Raw genomic sequence first — 12345 nt, 5'->3', positions numbered from 1 at the left:
CCAAAATGGCCATGTACATTCTCAAGTCTGTGTTTTTGCAAACGTTATTCTCTTTGGCCTTTCGCTGGGCCGACTCTCCTAGTCTGCTCAGTGTGGAGTGTGGATGGTGTCTTAGACAAAACCTACCTGAGCAGCCTGCACTCCCTCAAGGGCACTCAGGTGACCCCTCCACCAGGAGGACCGCCACCACAGCGCTTCCCACACAGCATCACTATCTGTTTATTGCTTGCTAGCCTCTCCTTTTTTTTTTTAAAGAGAAAGAAAGCACACGTGGGCAAATGAGGAGAGGGCTGTAGAGGGAAAGGGAGAGAGAATCTTAAGCAAGATCCACACCCAGCGTGGAGCCCAACATGGGGGTCCAATCTCAAGACTCTTTGAGATCATGACCTGAGCCAAAGTCAAGAGTCCAACACTTAACCAACTGAGCCCCCCAGGCGCCCACTGTCATCCTCTCCTGAGGACAATACTCCTCAAGGGCAGAGTGGGTCTTAACTGGCACCTAATACGGTTCCTAGAACTTCAGAAGATTGATTGATTTATCTGAGAGAGAGAAAATGAGCAGGGAGGAGGGGCAGAGGGGGAGAATCCCAAGCAGATTCCCCTCCAACCAGGGAGCTCGATTCGGGGCCCAATCCCACAACCCATGAGATCATGACCCCAGCCGAAATCAAGAGTCGGAAGCTCAACCGACTAAGCCACCCAGGCGCCCCTCCTTTTTTAATTTTAATTAACCACATCTTACATTTTAATGTTTAGTCCCATTTAAATAGAATGTCTGTCTCTCACTTGCCTGTTGCCAGAATAAGACTTTAAATGCCTCTGGATTTATGGGCATGTGTGAATCTAAATCACTATCAAAATGCTATAAAACCAGATGTATATACTTGCAGTGACCATACCTCTAATGAACAGTTTAATGAGGTTTAATAAATTAATATAAGAAAAACACTTGCTATTAAAACAAAATCCTGTTTTTTTTCTTTCAACTTAATAAATAATAACCATGATAAGTATATTTTGATTTGGGAAACAACAGACTCATGTCCTCCTAAGTTATCTGCTATGCTAGAAAAGTACTCACTTTTCCAACACTCACCCAGACTTCTTACACTGTTATGTTTAAGGTTATAGCCATTTCTCCTTACCTGGTGAGCATGTTAGTTAATGACATAATCATCCAAAAACATCTTCTGGCTGACTAATGTAAGGCTGGAATTGTGTTAAAGAATAAGGGAGCACAATTCTTGCCCTCCAGGGGCACACACATATAACTACTTGTCCCAATACAAAATTCCTAACAATAATGTAGAAAAGGGATTTTCTCCTCTCTCAATTCTTTTGAAGATGGTATCTTTGCAACAGCAATACCAATAGGTAAACACAAAAGAAACCAAGGAAATTAATACTTTCTTTTTTTAAAGATTTTATTTATTTGACAGAGAGAGACACAGCGAGAGAGGGTATACAAGCAGGGGGAGTGGGAGAAGGAGAAGCAGGCTTCCTGCAGAGCAGGGAGCCCAATGCGGGGCTCGATCCCAGGACCCTGGGGTCATGACCTGAGCCGAAGGCAGAGGCCTAACGACTGAACCACCCAGGTGCCCCGGAAATTAATACTTTCGAATGCTTACTACGTACCAGACATTTACAAATCATTTTAATCCTCAAACCAAATCTATAAAGTAGGGATTATTATCGCTACTTTGTAAATGAGAAAAGTGAGCTACAGAGATAAAAGAACAACCAAAATCATACAGCCAGACAGAGCCAGAATTTGAACCCAAGCCTCCCTGGATTCCAGGGTCCTCCCTATAGAGAACATTTATTGTCTCATAAAGCTACAATTTTAAAAATACAGCACTGGAGAAAAATGATCTCAACATTAAAGAGTAAGTTTGGCTCTCAAGTCTATGCTCTTAACCATCCCAGTAAAAACAAACCTGGAGAAGTGTGAAGACTTGGAAATTCCAAATATGAAAAAAGTTAAACAAATTATAACAATTTAGCCTGAGATTTAAGAAAGTGACTTTACATAAAAAGATGATGAAAAGCTGCTTTGCACTTATGCAAAGTTAGAGAGAAATACACATTTCCTGGTGAGTTTGTTAAAAACAAAAACAGGTTAATTAAAGCAGTTGTGAAATCTGCTTCCCTGAAGTTACTTAAACATGAGGCAGATCCACATTTGTCTAAAGGGAATTCAATGACAGGTAGGCTCTAATAAGATGTGGAATTGGCTATCTGTCTAAAGTGTCCTAACACAATGAGCTTAAGAGTTTTTTCTTTTTACACGTGCACCTCAATTATAAGTAGTTTCTTTGACATGGAGGCTTTGTGCAAATGATAGTACATAACAGACATATAATAAAATATTATCTATCTGTATACCACACATAATACTCACACAGGATTGAGGGTTTTCCTATAGTCAGAAATCTGTTTTCTCATAAAAATTATATTTCTCTGGGCGCCTCGCAGGCTCAGTCGGTGGAGTATGCGACTCTTGATCTCGGGGTTGTAAGTCTGAGCCTCATGTTGGGTGAAGAGATTGCTTAAAAATAAAATCTTAGGGGCGCCTGGGTGGCTCAGTTGGTTAAGCGACTGCCTTCGGCTCAGGTCATGATCCCAGGGTCCTGGGATCGAGCCCCGCATCGGGCTCCCTGCTCGGCAGGAAGCCTGCTTCTCCCTCTCCCACTCCCCCTGCTTATGTTCCCTCTCTCGCTGTCTCTCTCTCTCTCTCTCTCTGTCAATTAAATAAATAAGATCTTTAAAAAAAATAAAAAAAAATTGTATTTCTCATCTCATTTAAGCACATTGTTAACATTCTCTGGAATCCTTCATTTATATCTTCTTAGCATAGCATGTACATGTATGGCCTCATGAAAATGGACCAATATAATCCTATTCTAAATAAGCATCCAAAGTAAAATTGTTATATTGTTCTGTAGAAATTGCTTTTTAAAACTAAGACAATTTCAGCGTTCCTGGGTAGCTCGGTCAGTTGAGCATCCGACTCTTGATTTCAGCTCAGGTGGTCTCAGGGTCGTGAGATCAAGCCCCGTGTCGGGCTCCAGGCTGGGCGTGTAGCCTGCTTAGGATTCTCTCTCTCTCCCTCTCACTCCCCACTCCCACCTTCTCTCGCTCTAGGAAAAAAAAACCAGAAAAAGAAAAACTAAGACAATTTAAACCACCTTATTTTCTTCTTATTTCTCTTTCAGGAAAATGCAGGTGTTATTTAACCCATCCCCTTACAACAGCAGAACAAAAAGGAACTGAAACTGTAGTATTTCCATTTTAGAATAAGAAAAACTGAGTCCCCCAAAAGCCACAGATATTATTATTATTTTTCTGATCCTTAAAAACAGAATCATCAGAAGAAATAGAGAATTGACATAACAGCCAAAATATAAGAGCTGTAACATGTTAAAATCTTTTCTAAAAAGTAACTCACCGGAGTTTCCTCCCTTTGCTGGCTTTCCTATCTACTTTCTTGTGGATTTTGCTTCGTAACTTCTGGATCGCAAGCCACTGCCTGGGAAATTCACAAGCAATGTTATGCATCATCACTAACAGAAATAGTTATACCTATTGACAAATTGGAATTTTTCTCACTAACAACCCTGCAGAAAGAAATCAACCCACATCAAGTTCCTCAAGATAGTCTGGGGCCAAAGCGACTAATCAATTGAAAAGGATTTGTGCAATGGTAAAAAAAAAACAAATGGCAGCTGGGAAATTCTACAGCGAATTTGGTTAACAATGCTCCTTAGTATCTAGAGTTGCTGTGACAGGCACTAAATCTCGAAGTCCACAGTAAAACCCAGCAAACGGAGTAGAGCTGTTTGGGTTTGCTTTCAATGTTTTAGCTGTGCAGGATGTTCTATTGTTAATATCGCAACTGCAGTTCGGTTTGAATACAGGAATTCTTCAATTTTCCCTTTGTTAATACCCAAGTGCTTTTTCTGGCACTTTCCAATGTTTGCTAATTTTTTATAATTATCCACTATTGACATTAGTTTTGCGGCCATTTTATTTCATTTTCACTTCATCTGTAGTATTTAAGAATGTGCTGCTGAGAGGTAAGGGTTCTTTCCCAATATAGTCTCAATACGATTGTCACACCTACAAAAAGGTTACCAGTAATTCTTTACCACCAAATACTGAGTCAGTCTTCGAATTTCCCAGATCATCTCACTTTTACAGTTAGTTTGTTTGAATCAGGATCCAAACAAGATTCACATATTCTGCAGTCATTTTAGATGAAAAGGAATTAATTTTTCAAATAATGGATACTAGCTAAGAAAAATCTTCATAAATTCCTCATATGAACAAATGTGAAAAAAAGGAGAAACAGCAGCAGCTAGTCATCTTACCTGACTTAGACAACAAAAACTCAACATCAGAAAAAAAATAATCTAGGGAAATCCAATTACTGTAATCTTAATATAATCTTAATTACCATAATCTATTTTATTGTAAAACCAGATAAATGTACAATATAATCACCACTTAAATGCAATTTGCTGTATCACATTAAATTTATAGTGAACAGCTCTCCACTGCATTCCAGAGATACACAAAGTATCAACAATATCCTATCCTAAAACCCAAATAATGTTTTACTCAAATAAAATTATTTCATCAACACAAATTTTTCACTGCGTTCTCAGAATGCTGCTTTGCCCGCAATCCCATTCTGGCACTCTCAGCTTTTGTTTCCTTTCATGCTTTTGCAAAGTATGGCTCATGGCTATTTACATGTACACTATTCATTAGGTAGCACTCTAAATGCCCTTTTTATTTTCCAACCACAGGAGGAAGCATACACACAAGAGCCTTCCTCCACTACTTTACATTCTACCCTGACATCTGCGTAATGCTGCCACGTTCCATTTCTAATTGTGCCGAGGCTTTTACTGAAGGGGTGAAGGTCTAAATTAGGGCAGACTCAAACAAAGCAGATTCAACTATAAGCAAGGAACCTGTTGTGCACCATGCCACATTCGGACAGCTGAGAGACACATTTGGGTGGTTGCTTTTTATCCAGTGGTCAGGGACTGATACAGATTCAATCATAGCCCAAATCAGAGAGCAAAGAGCATAAGAAGGACTTTGAAAAACAAACCCTAAAACAAAGACATAGAAGTGTTTTATAATCTCTTATTCAACTGCACATAAGGCAAGGTGTAGGGTAAATAGGATTTCCATCACCTTGTCTTTCTAGCTCTTACTGTCTTGCTTAACTTTTTTTTTTTTATGTTGCTTAACTTTTATAATTACGGGGCCAATCACTGCCTTTGAAGCAGAATTAAGGGGACTCAAAGGGAGAAATTATTATATAGGCTGCTTGCATGAAGAGAAAGCCTAAATTACCTTCCCATGGCCACCTGATCATTGGGATCCAAGGAGCTGGTCTTCCGTTCTATGAGTTCTCGAAGGAGCTATGGGAAAAAGAAAAGCAACTGATTTATTTATCATCTCCCAGGACCAAGTGACTTTAAAAGGGCACAGGAGGAATTCTGAATGGCATAGTGACAGCTCTAAAACTACAATCAATAAGGGACAACCCCGGTGGCAAGAGCATGACTGAATTCCCATTAACCCTTTCATATTTATATATCTTTAAAAAGGTGGCTATATAGCAATAGCTGAGAACAGAAGTCCATTTGGAAGACTTATTGTACTGCAGTTCATTTCAAATGGATCAATGAGTGTGCAACATTCCCTTCACTGTTTTTATGATTAGTTTTGTCCACCTCATTGATACCATTGGAGAATCTTTAAAAGGTCAGGTGGGAAAGGCTGTATGGCAAAAAGGAAAATGCATCAGCTTCTCACCAATAGGATAATGGTACATGGTTAACCTCTGACCTATAACCTCCAATAGTCAGGAAGGTCTTCCTCAGGCAAAAGCCTTTATTACATATAATTAAAAGTGTGAACTTCATTCTCTTGCTTTCCATGGCTTGTACTCCACCATGCTTACTATGAAGAGATTTAACCACGTATGACACCAACACATTCACAGCCACGACAGTTTTAAAAGGGATCCTGACAGAAATCATATGTGTGTACTGCAAATACAACAGAGAGAACCAGTCTCTCTTCCCATACAACAAACCCCACGGGCACTCTAAATTACTCTCATCTCCTCTTAGTCCTGGGCAGGCCACTGCATACGACCAGAGTGTAAATCTATACCTTTCACACAGACTTAAGTATTTGCATTGGATCTTAAAGTCCTTGGGGAAGAGGAGTAATGTTTAAAAGTTAAACATTAGGTAGGGGTGCCTGGCTGGCTCAGTCGGTACAGCATGTGACTCTTGATCTCAGGGTCATGAGTTTGAGCCCCACGTTGGGTGTGGAGCCTGCTTAAAAATAAAGAAAGGTTAAACATTAAAGGAAGAGAGTTTTCAATTATGATAATAAAACTGGATACATCTCTCTCATACAAGTGCTATGTGCAGGGAAATAGCAATAGAGATTAAAATCCCAAAAGTCTTCTGAGAGAACTCTAAGGGGAGACACTAAAATAATCCTGCTCATCATCTGTCAATAATACAGGTTTGACTTTAAAACTTGTTTCTTCACAAAAAAAAGGAATGATTCTGTAGGTGAGGCATGGTAGCAAGCTGTATTGCTGTATTTCACCAAATTAAACAGCTGAAGTCTGTGGGAGGATCAAGAAGGAAGAATAAATTCAAATGAAAGTAGTTCACTCTCTAATTTTCATTTGTTTATGTAAGTAGGCACTGGAAGAAGTAAAACAAATTTACAGAAATGTTCATTTCCATATAAGATGAATCTTTATTGCAAAAGGGAAAAGGATATCTCAATCGCAATTAAAAACCCTCCTATGATGTTTTTTCATTTGCTTATTTTGGACATTATTACTACAGCAATTACGTTTAAAAATGCGGGGACCAGAGGCCACTGGTTTATTATCACTAGAAAACAGCCAGCTATTTCTCTGCCCTGTTTATCTGATTGATTCCCAACATCTTTCTGGCAGCCAATCTATCAGTTTATCTCTGCTACTTCATCACAGTCACTTCTGGCAGCTAAATACAAGATCCAAACCCAGTGTTACACAGACATACGACACAGTAAACCCGTGTAGCCCTGCTCCTCTGTAAACAGCTGCCCTGAAGGCTGAGCCAAAATGGGCTCCTGGTTCCCAGTCAATGTTCTGTCAGAAGCATGGCGGGGAGTAGGGGTGGAAGGGGGAGAGGTGGAGAAGAAAAACAGGAGAAAGAGAAGAAAAAGAAGGGAAAGAAAATACAAAAAGGGACGGGAAACAATGGAGTGGCTGCATCTCATTGCCCTTACCTTGTTCTAGCCACAGAAGAAACTGGAACAACAGTTCCTGGTTTTCCTAATCGTCTCTGATCCCTTGAGACTGGGGCTGTCAAGGCCACTGGGAGCAAGTGCTCACGGAAGGCTGCCCCAGCACAACAGGGGTGATCCTCTGCAAGAAAGGCCCATATGCCCTTCCCGAAGGCTGGAAACTGGAGCCTCACGACCACTGTACGACTGTTAGGTTTGCAGTGGTCCCGCGATTCAAACACCTAGTTGGTGCAGCATTTACTTTCAAGCACTCTGTACTTTCCATATTCTGGGCTGCATTATCTTTTTTTTTTTTTTTTTAAGATTTTATTTATTTATTTGACAGAGAGACAGCGAGAGAGGGAACACAAGCAGGGGGAGCTGGAGAGGGAGAAGCAGGCTCCCTGCCCAGCAGGGAGCCCGATGCGGGGCTCGATCCCAGGACCCTGGGATCATGACCTGAGCTGAAGGCAGATGCCCAACAACTGAGCCACCCAAGAGCCCCTTGGCTGCATTTTCACTACCCAAGTGCCCTGCACAGATACTCTTAGTCATTCGTGACAAAGAAGATGGTTTTACTGGTCAATCTGGCCAAGTCTACTTTATTCAGTCCAGTGTTGCAGATCCTGTTGTATGTAAGGTAGGAATAAGAAAGTAGCCAGAAAATACAAGTAAACAAACTATTCCTGTAGCTATTGCTATTTCCCACAGCTAACACAATCACTGGGTTTTAATTTAATTAGAAAAACTGCTTTCAAAAAAGTTACTAAAAAATTAAGCTTTAGGAATACTGCTGAAGAATTTAATTTTGCTTCTCAGTTCAATTTTTATAGCTTAACTTTATAAATAAACTTTTCCATTAGAATACAGGTTTCTGTTACAGTTATTGGAGCTTTTCATTTTTCGACAATAATGACACAGTATTTGTAATTTTCTTTGTGACTCGGAAAATGGAGACACGCATTCATATTTTTGTTCTAGTCTGTTTTAATTCCAGGGTCAGGTCACAAAAGCTTGATTGTTTCTCTAGTTCTAGGGGAAAATCACAGATGTTCGGTCTCCAGGTCAGCCCACAAAAACCTACCTAACCCATAACAACGTTCATAAGGAATAGCCCTGATGGTACTGTTCAGCATCTAATCAGCATGTATAATACTTTGTCTAGAAAAATGCATGCCAGAATCAGTTAAAAATGGCAGATTGAACACATTAGTTTATCTCTTCTCCCTTCCCAACCCCTCTAAAAGACAGGAGAGGAATAAAACAAATGTATTAACCCACGAGAAAGAAGAGCAAGGGAGAGTTAATGAGAGCAGATTTTCATAAATTTTTCAAAGACAGTCAGGAGATGCAAGAGCAAGAGGCGGTTATCACCCAAGTGCCCGGAGGGAATAAAGGTAAGGGGGGACCTAATGAGGCCCGCAGAGTCCCTGTGAGGAGTGGCGCCGGCAGTGGCGGCTACCACCGAAGAGGGAGAGGCGGGAGGGCCAGCGCCACTGGGCCTCTCCACTCTCCCGCCGGGGACCATCCCCCTCCCCCACCCCCTCTCACCAGGAGCAAAAGTTTTCTTCTCTGGAAAAACTGAGCCCCAGAAGCTCCAGACAGAGGGCTAGGAGGCACAGAAGGCTGGGATGAGGTAGAAGGGAAAGGCGCCATGCCGATCTTTGGGAACTTCTGCCTCCTTCCCTTACCCTACACGCAGAATGCCAGCAGCCTGACACAAAATCTCCCAGGCAGGAGAGCAGAGGCGTCTCTCTTGGAGAAACTGCATGGTTGATCGCTCCACTCCCCGGAAAATATCTCCAAGTTCTGCCATTTGAAGAGTATTCCAAACAAGACCTTAGTTCACAGCGCGATTATAGTTAAAGGAGCCAAAAAGCTCTGCTCAGGTTTCAGAGATACTCCAAATGTTTTACTACTAAATATGAAGAGAGTTAAGGATCACTGGCATCTGAGGAAAGGCTCAGACAGACCAAAGCAGATAGAAGAGGGGACCCCAGAAAGCAATGAGGAAAACAAAAGAAACCTAAGAAAAGAAAGAAAGAGGAATGGATACCCTTAGAGAAGTGAAAAGAAGATATACTCCCATAAGAACAGGAGGATGTGAGAAAAGAGTAAAACAAAAAATTAAACACAAAACAGAAAAAAAATTAAATTTCAACAGAACTGGAAAATAAATGTACAAAAATCCTTCAGCTATAAAACAAAAAGGCAAAAAGATAACATGCCCTTGCTTATTTGTAAGAGAAGAAAAAAATAGAGAGGACAATCCAGAATGTCAAACATCCGACTAAGAAAGGCTAGGAGGACATAATTAGAGTAACAGTAATGAAAATCTCCCAAATCGAAGGACAGGAATGAGCCTACAAAAATCTAGTACAATGAATGAAAAAAGACCTTTCCCAAGACACATCAGCATGAAATGTGGAACACTGGAAGTACAGAGAAGATCCTAAATACTTACAGAAAAAATAGGTCACACATAAAGAGGGTGACCGTATGTCCCCGTTTACCCCAGAGAGTCCTGGTTTACGCCTGTTGTCCTAGTATTCTTTCAGGCTAGTACCTCAAATGTCCCAGTTTTGGCAAGAAATTATATAGTCACCCTGCATACTCAGAAATGAAAACTAAGTGGGACTAGACATTTCAATAGCAGTAACAAGTAGCGGAGGACCGCAGGGCAATGCCTTCAAAATTCTGAGGAAAAGGACTTTCGACCTCAAATTCCACACACAAAGGATTAACCAAGTATGAGAGTTACATGGAGACATCTTCACATGTGTAAAGAGACTCAACGGTTTACTTTCCACATGCTCCTTCACAGGAAGATGTGCCTCAGTAAAATGAGCGCATACAGCAAGAAGGAGAAAGACGTGAGATGTCAGAAAACAAGTCTAACTCAGGTAAGCAGCAAAGGCAGGTCCCAAGACTACTGATGGCAGAGGCCCAGAGAGCAACTGTTCCAAAAAGGAACCGAGTCAAGAAGGCCCTAGAAATAAGGTCTCCAGGGAAAAAGGCAGAGGGAGCGGGGAAATGATTAAGTTAGTTTATGTATTCAAGGCATTCGGTGTGTGGGGGGGAAAAAAATAGCAGGAGGTACATAGAACACTAAGCATATCTTTTGAAAACAGGCATTATTCGCTCTAGGAAAAAACAAGCATGTAAGGAAATATAATCATAGTACATTTACTTAGTCATAATATTGTAAACACTGACTTTTCACAAAACTGTGACAATAAGTACACCAGGAGAACGGAGAACAGAAGTGTGGAGGCAGAAAGTACAGAAGGGCTAGCACCTCACTGCCGTTAAGGGAAGTCAAGAGATGATTTGATAAATGACTGAAATTGATACAACAGTAGTATAAACATACTACTTGAAACCTAAATAAAGTATTGGAAGTTTTTGCCCTCCAAAACTTCTCAGCAACATAATATTTTACCATTTCTTAGATAATTCATGACCCAAGAAGAATTTGTCAGGATTTATTTGGCAATGTCCAGAGTATACAGTAGTCCCCACCTTATCCCTGGTTTTAGTTACCCGCTGCCAACCACGGTGCGGAAGCAGATGACCCTCCTTCTGACGGATCATCAGAAGACCAACAGGAGCCTGACGCTATGTCACATGCCTGCGTCATTCCCCTCACTACTGGGTATAAAATATTATTTCATTGTGGTTCTGATTTGCATTTCCCTGATGGCTAATGAGGCTGAGCATCCTCTTGTGCTTACTGATCATTTGTATATCTTCTTTGGAGAAATGCCTATTCAGATGCCTTGGCCATTCTTTAATTAGGTTGTCTTTTTATTATTGAGCTGTAAGAATTCTTTATATATTGTAGATACCAGTCCCATAATGCCCATTCTGTGTGTTGTCTTTTCACCCTTTTGATGGTATCATTTGCATCTCATCACATAGGCATCTTTTTTTTTTTTTAATTTTATTTATTTTTTTGACAGAGACAGACACAGCGAGAGAGGGAACACAAGCAGGGCGAGTGGGAGAGGGAGAAGCAGGCTTCCTGCAGAGCAGGTAGCCGGACGTGGGGCTCGATCCCAGGACCCTGGGATCATGACCTGAGCCGAAGGCAGACGCTTAATGACTGAGCCACCCAGGCATTTTATCATCTCACATCATCACAAGGGGGAGTACAGCACAATAAGATAGAGACCACATTCACATTTTTATTACAGTATATTGTTATAATTGTTCTATTTCATTATTAGCTATTGTTATTATTCTCTTATTGAGCCTAATTCATAAATTAAACTTTATCATAGTATGTATGTGCAGGAAAAATGTGTATTTTGGGTTTGGTACTATCCATGGCTTCAGTGATCCACTGGGAGTTTTGGATCATATCCCCTGTAGATTGGTGGCGGGGGGGGGGGGGGGTTGGACCACTACAGGTATTCTGAAACATCTTGCCAGTCTGCAAATTCACAGTGAGAAATTTTGTAATTCCCGCAGGGGAAAAAGGAGGATCAAGGTTATATTGATTAAAGCCCTTATGAATATTTTTCTGCTCCCGAAAACAAAACATGGCAACACACTAGAAATAATACCAAGAACACTTATTTTGATTTGCTGATAATGCCAAGCAATTGTTAACAACTTTATTGAGATATAATTCACTTACTATATAATTCACCCATGCAAAATGTATATAATTCAGTGTATTCTGGTTAATTCACAGAGTTGTGCAATCACCACCACATTTAATCTTAGAACATTTTCTTTCTTTTTTTTTTGGAGAGAGAGTGTGAGAGTGAGCAGGGGAGGAAAAGAGAGAATCTTTTTTTTTTTTAAAGATTTTATTTGTTTATTTGACAGAGAGAGAAACAGAGAGAGAGAGGGAGCACAAGCAGGGGCAGAGGGAGAGGGAGAAGCAGGCTCCCCGCTGAGCAGGGAGCCCAATGTGGGGCTCGATCCCAGGACCCTGGGATCATGACCTGAGCCGAAGGCAGATGCTTAACGACTGAACCACCCAGGTGCCCCAATCTTAGAACATTTTCATCC

At 40.8% G+C, this 12345-nt stretch overlaps 1 protein-coding gene across 2 annotated transcripts in view; it reads right to left on the bottom strand.

The window, feature by feature from the left end:
• The window catches only part of AATF (apoptosis antagonizing transcription factor), a 99281-nt gene that overhangs the window by 27750 nt on the left and 59186 nt on the right, over nt 1–12345 (bottom strand). Inside the window, exons 9-10 of one of the 2 annotated variants that reach the window (XM_028109160.2) lie at nt 5371–5438; nt 3449–3529 (exon numbers count right to left, since the gene is read on the bottom strand). In XM_028109160.2, the coding sequence (XP_027964961.1) occupies nt 3449–3529; nt 5371–5438 (149 nt within the window). The remainder of the gene's footprint in view (nt 1–3448; nt 3530–5370; nt 5439–12345) is intronic. The other variant, XM_088028358.1, reaches the window with a different exon arrangement.

This window comes from Eumetopias jubatus, unplaced genomic scaffold (assembly GCF_037043125.1).
Source record: "Eumetopias jubatus isolate StellerSeaLion01/CBP00866 unplaced genomic scaffold, mEumJub1_p1.0 scaffold_10, whole genome shotgun sequence".
Lineage (NCBI taxonomy): Eukaryota > Metazoa > Chordata > Mammalia > Carnivora > Otariidae > Eumetopias > Eumetopias jubatus.
This window is presented reverse-complemented; position numbering and strand designations above follow the sequence as displayed.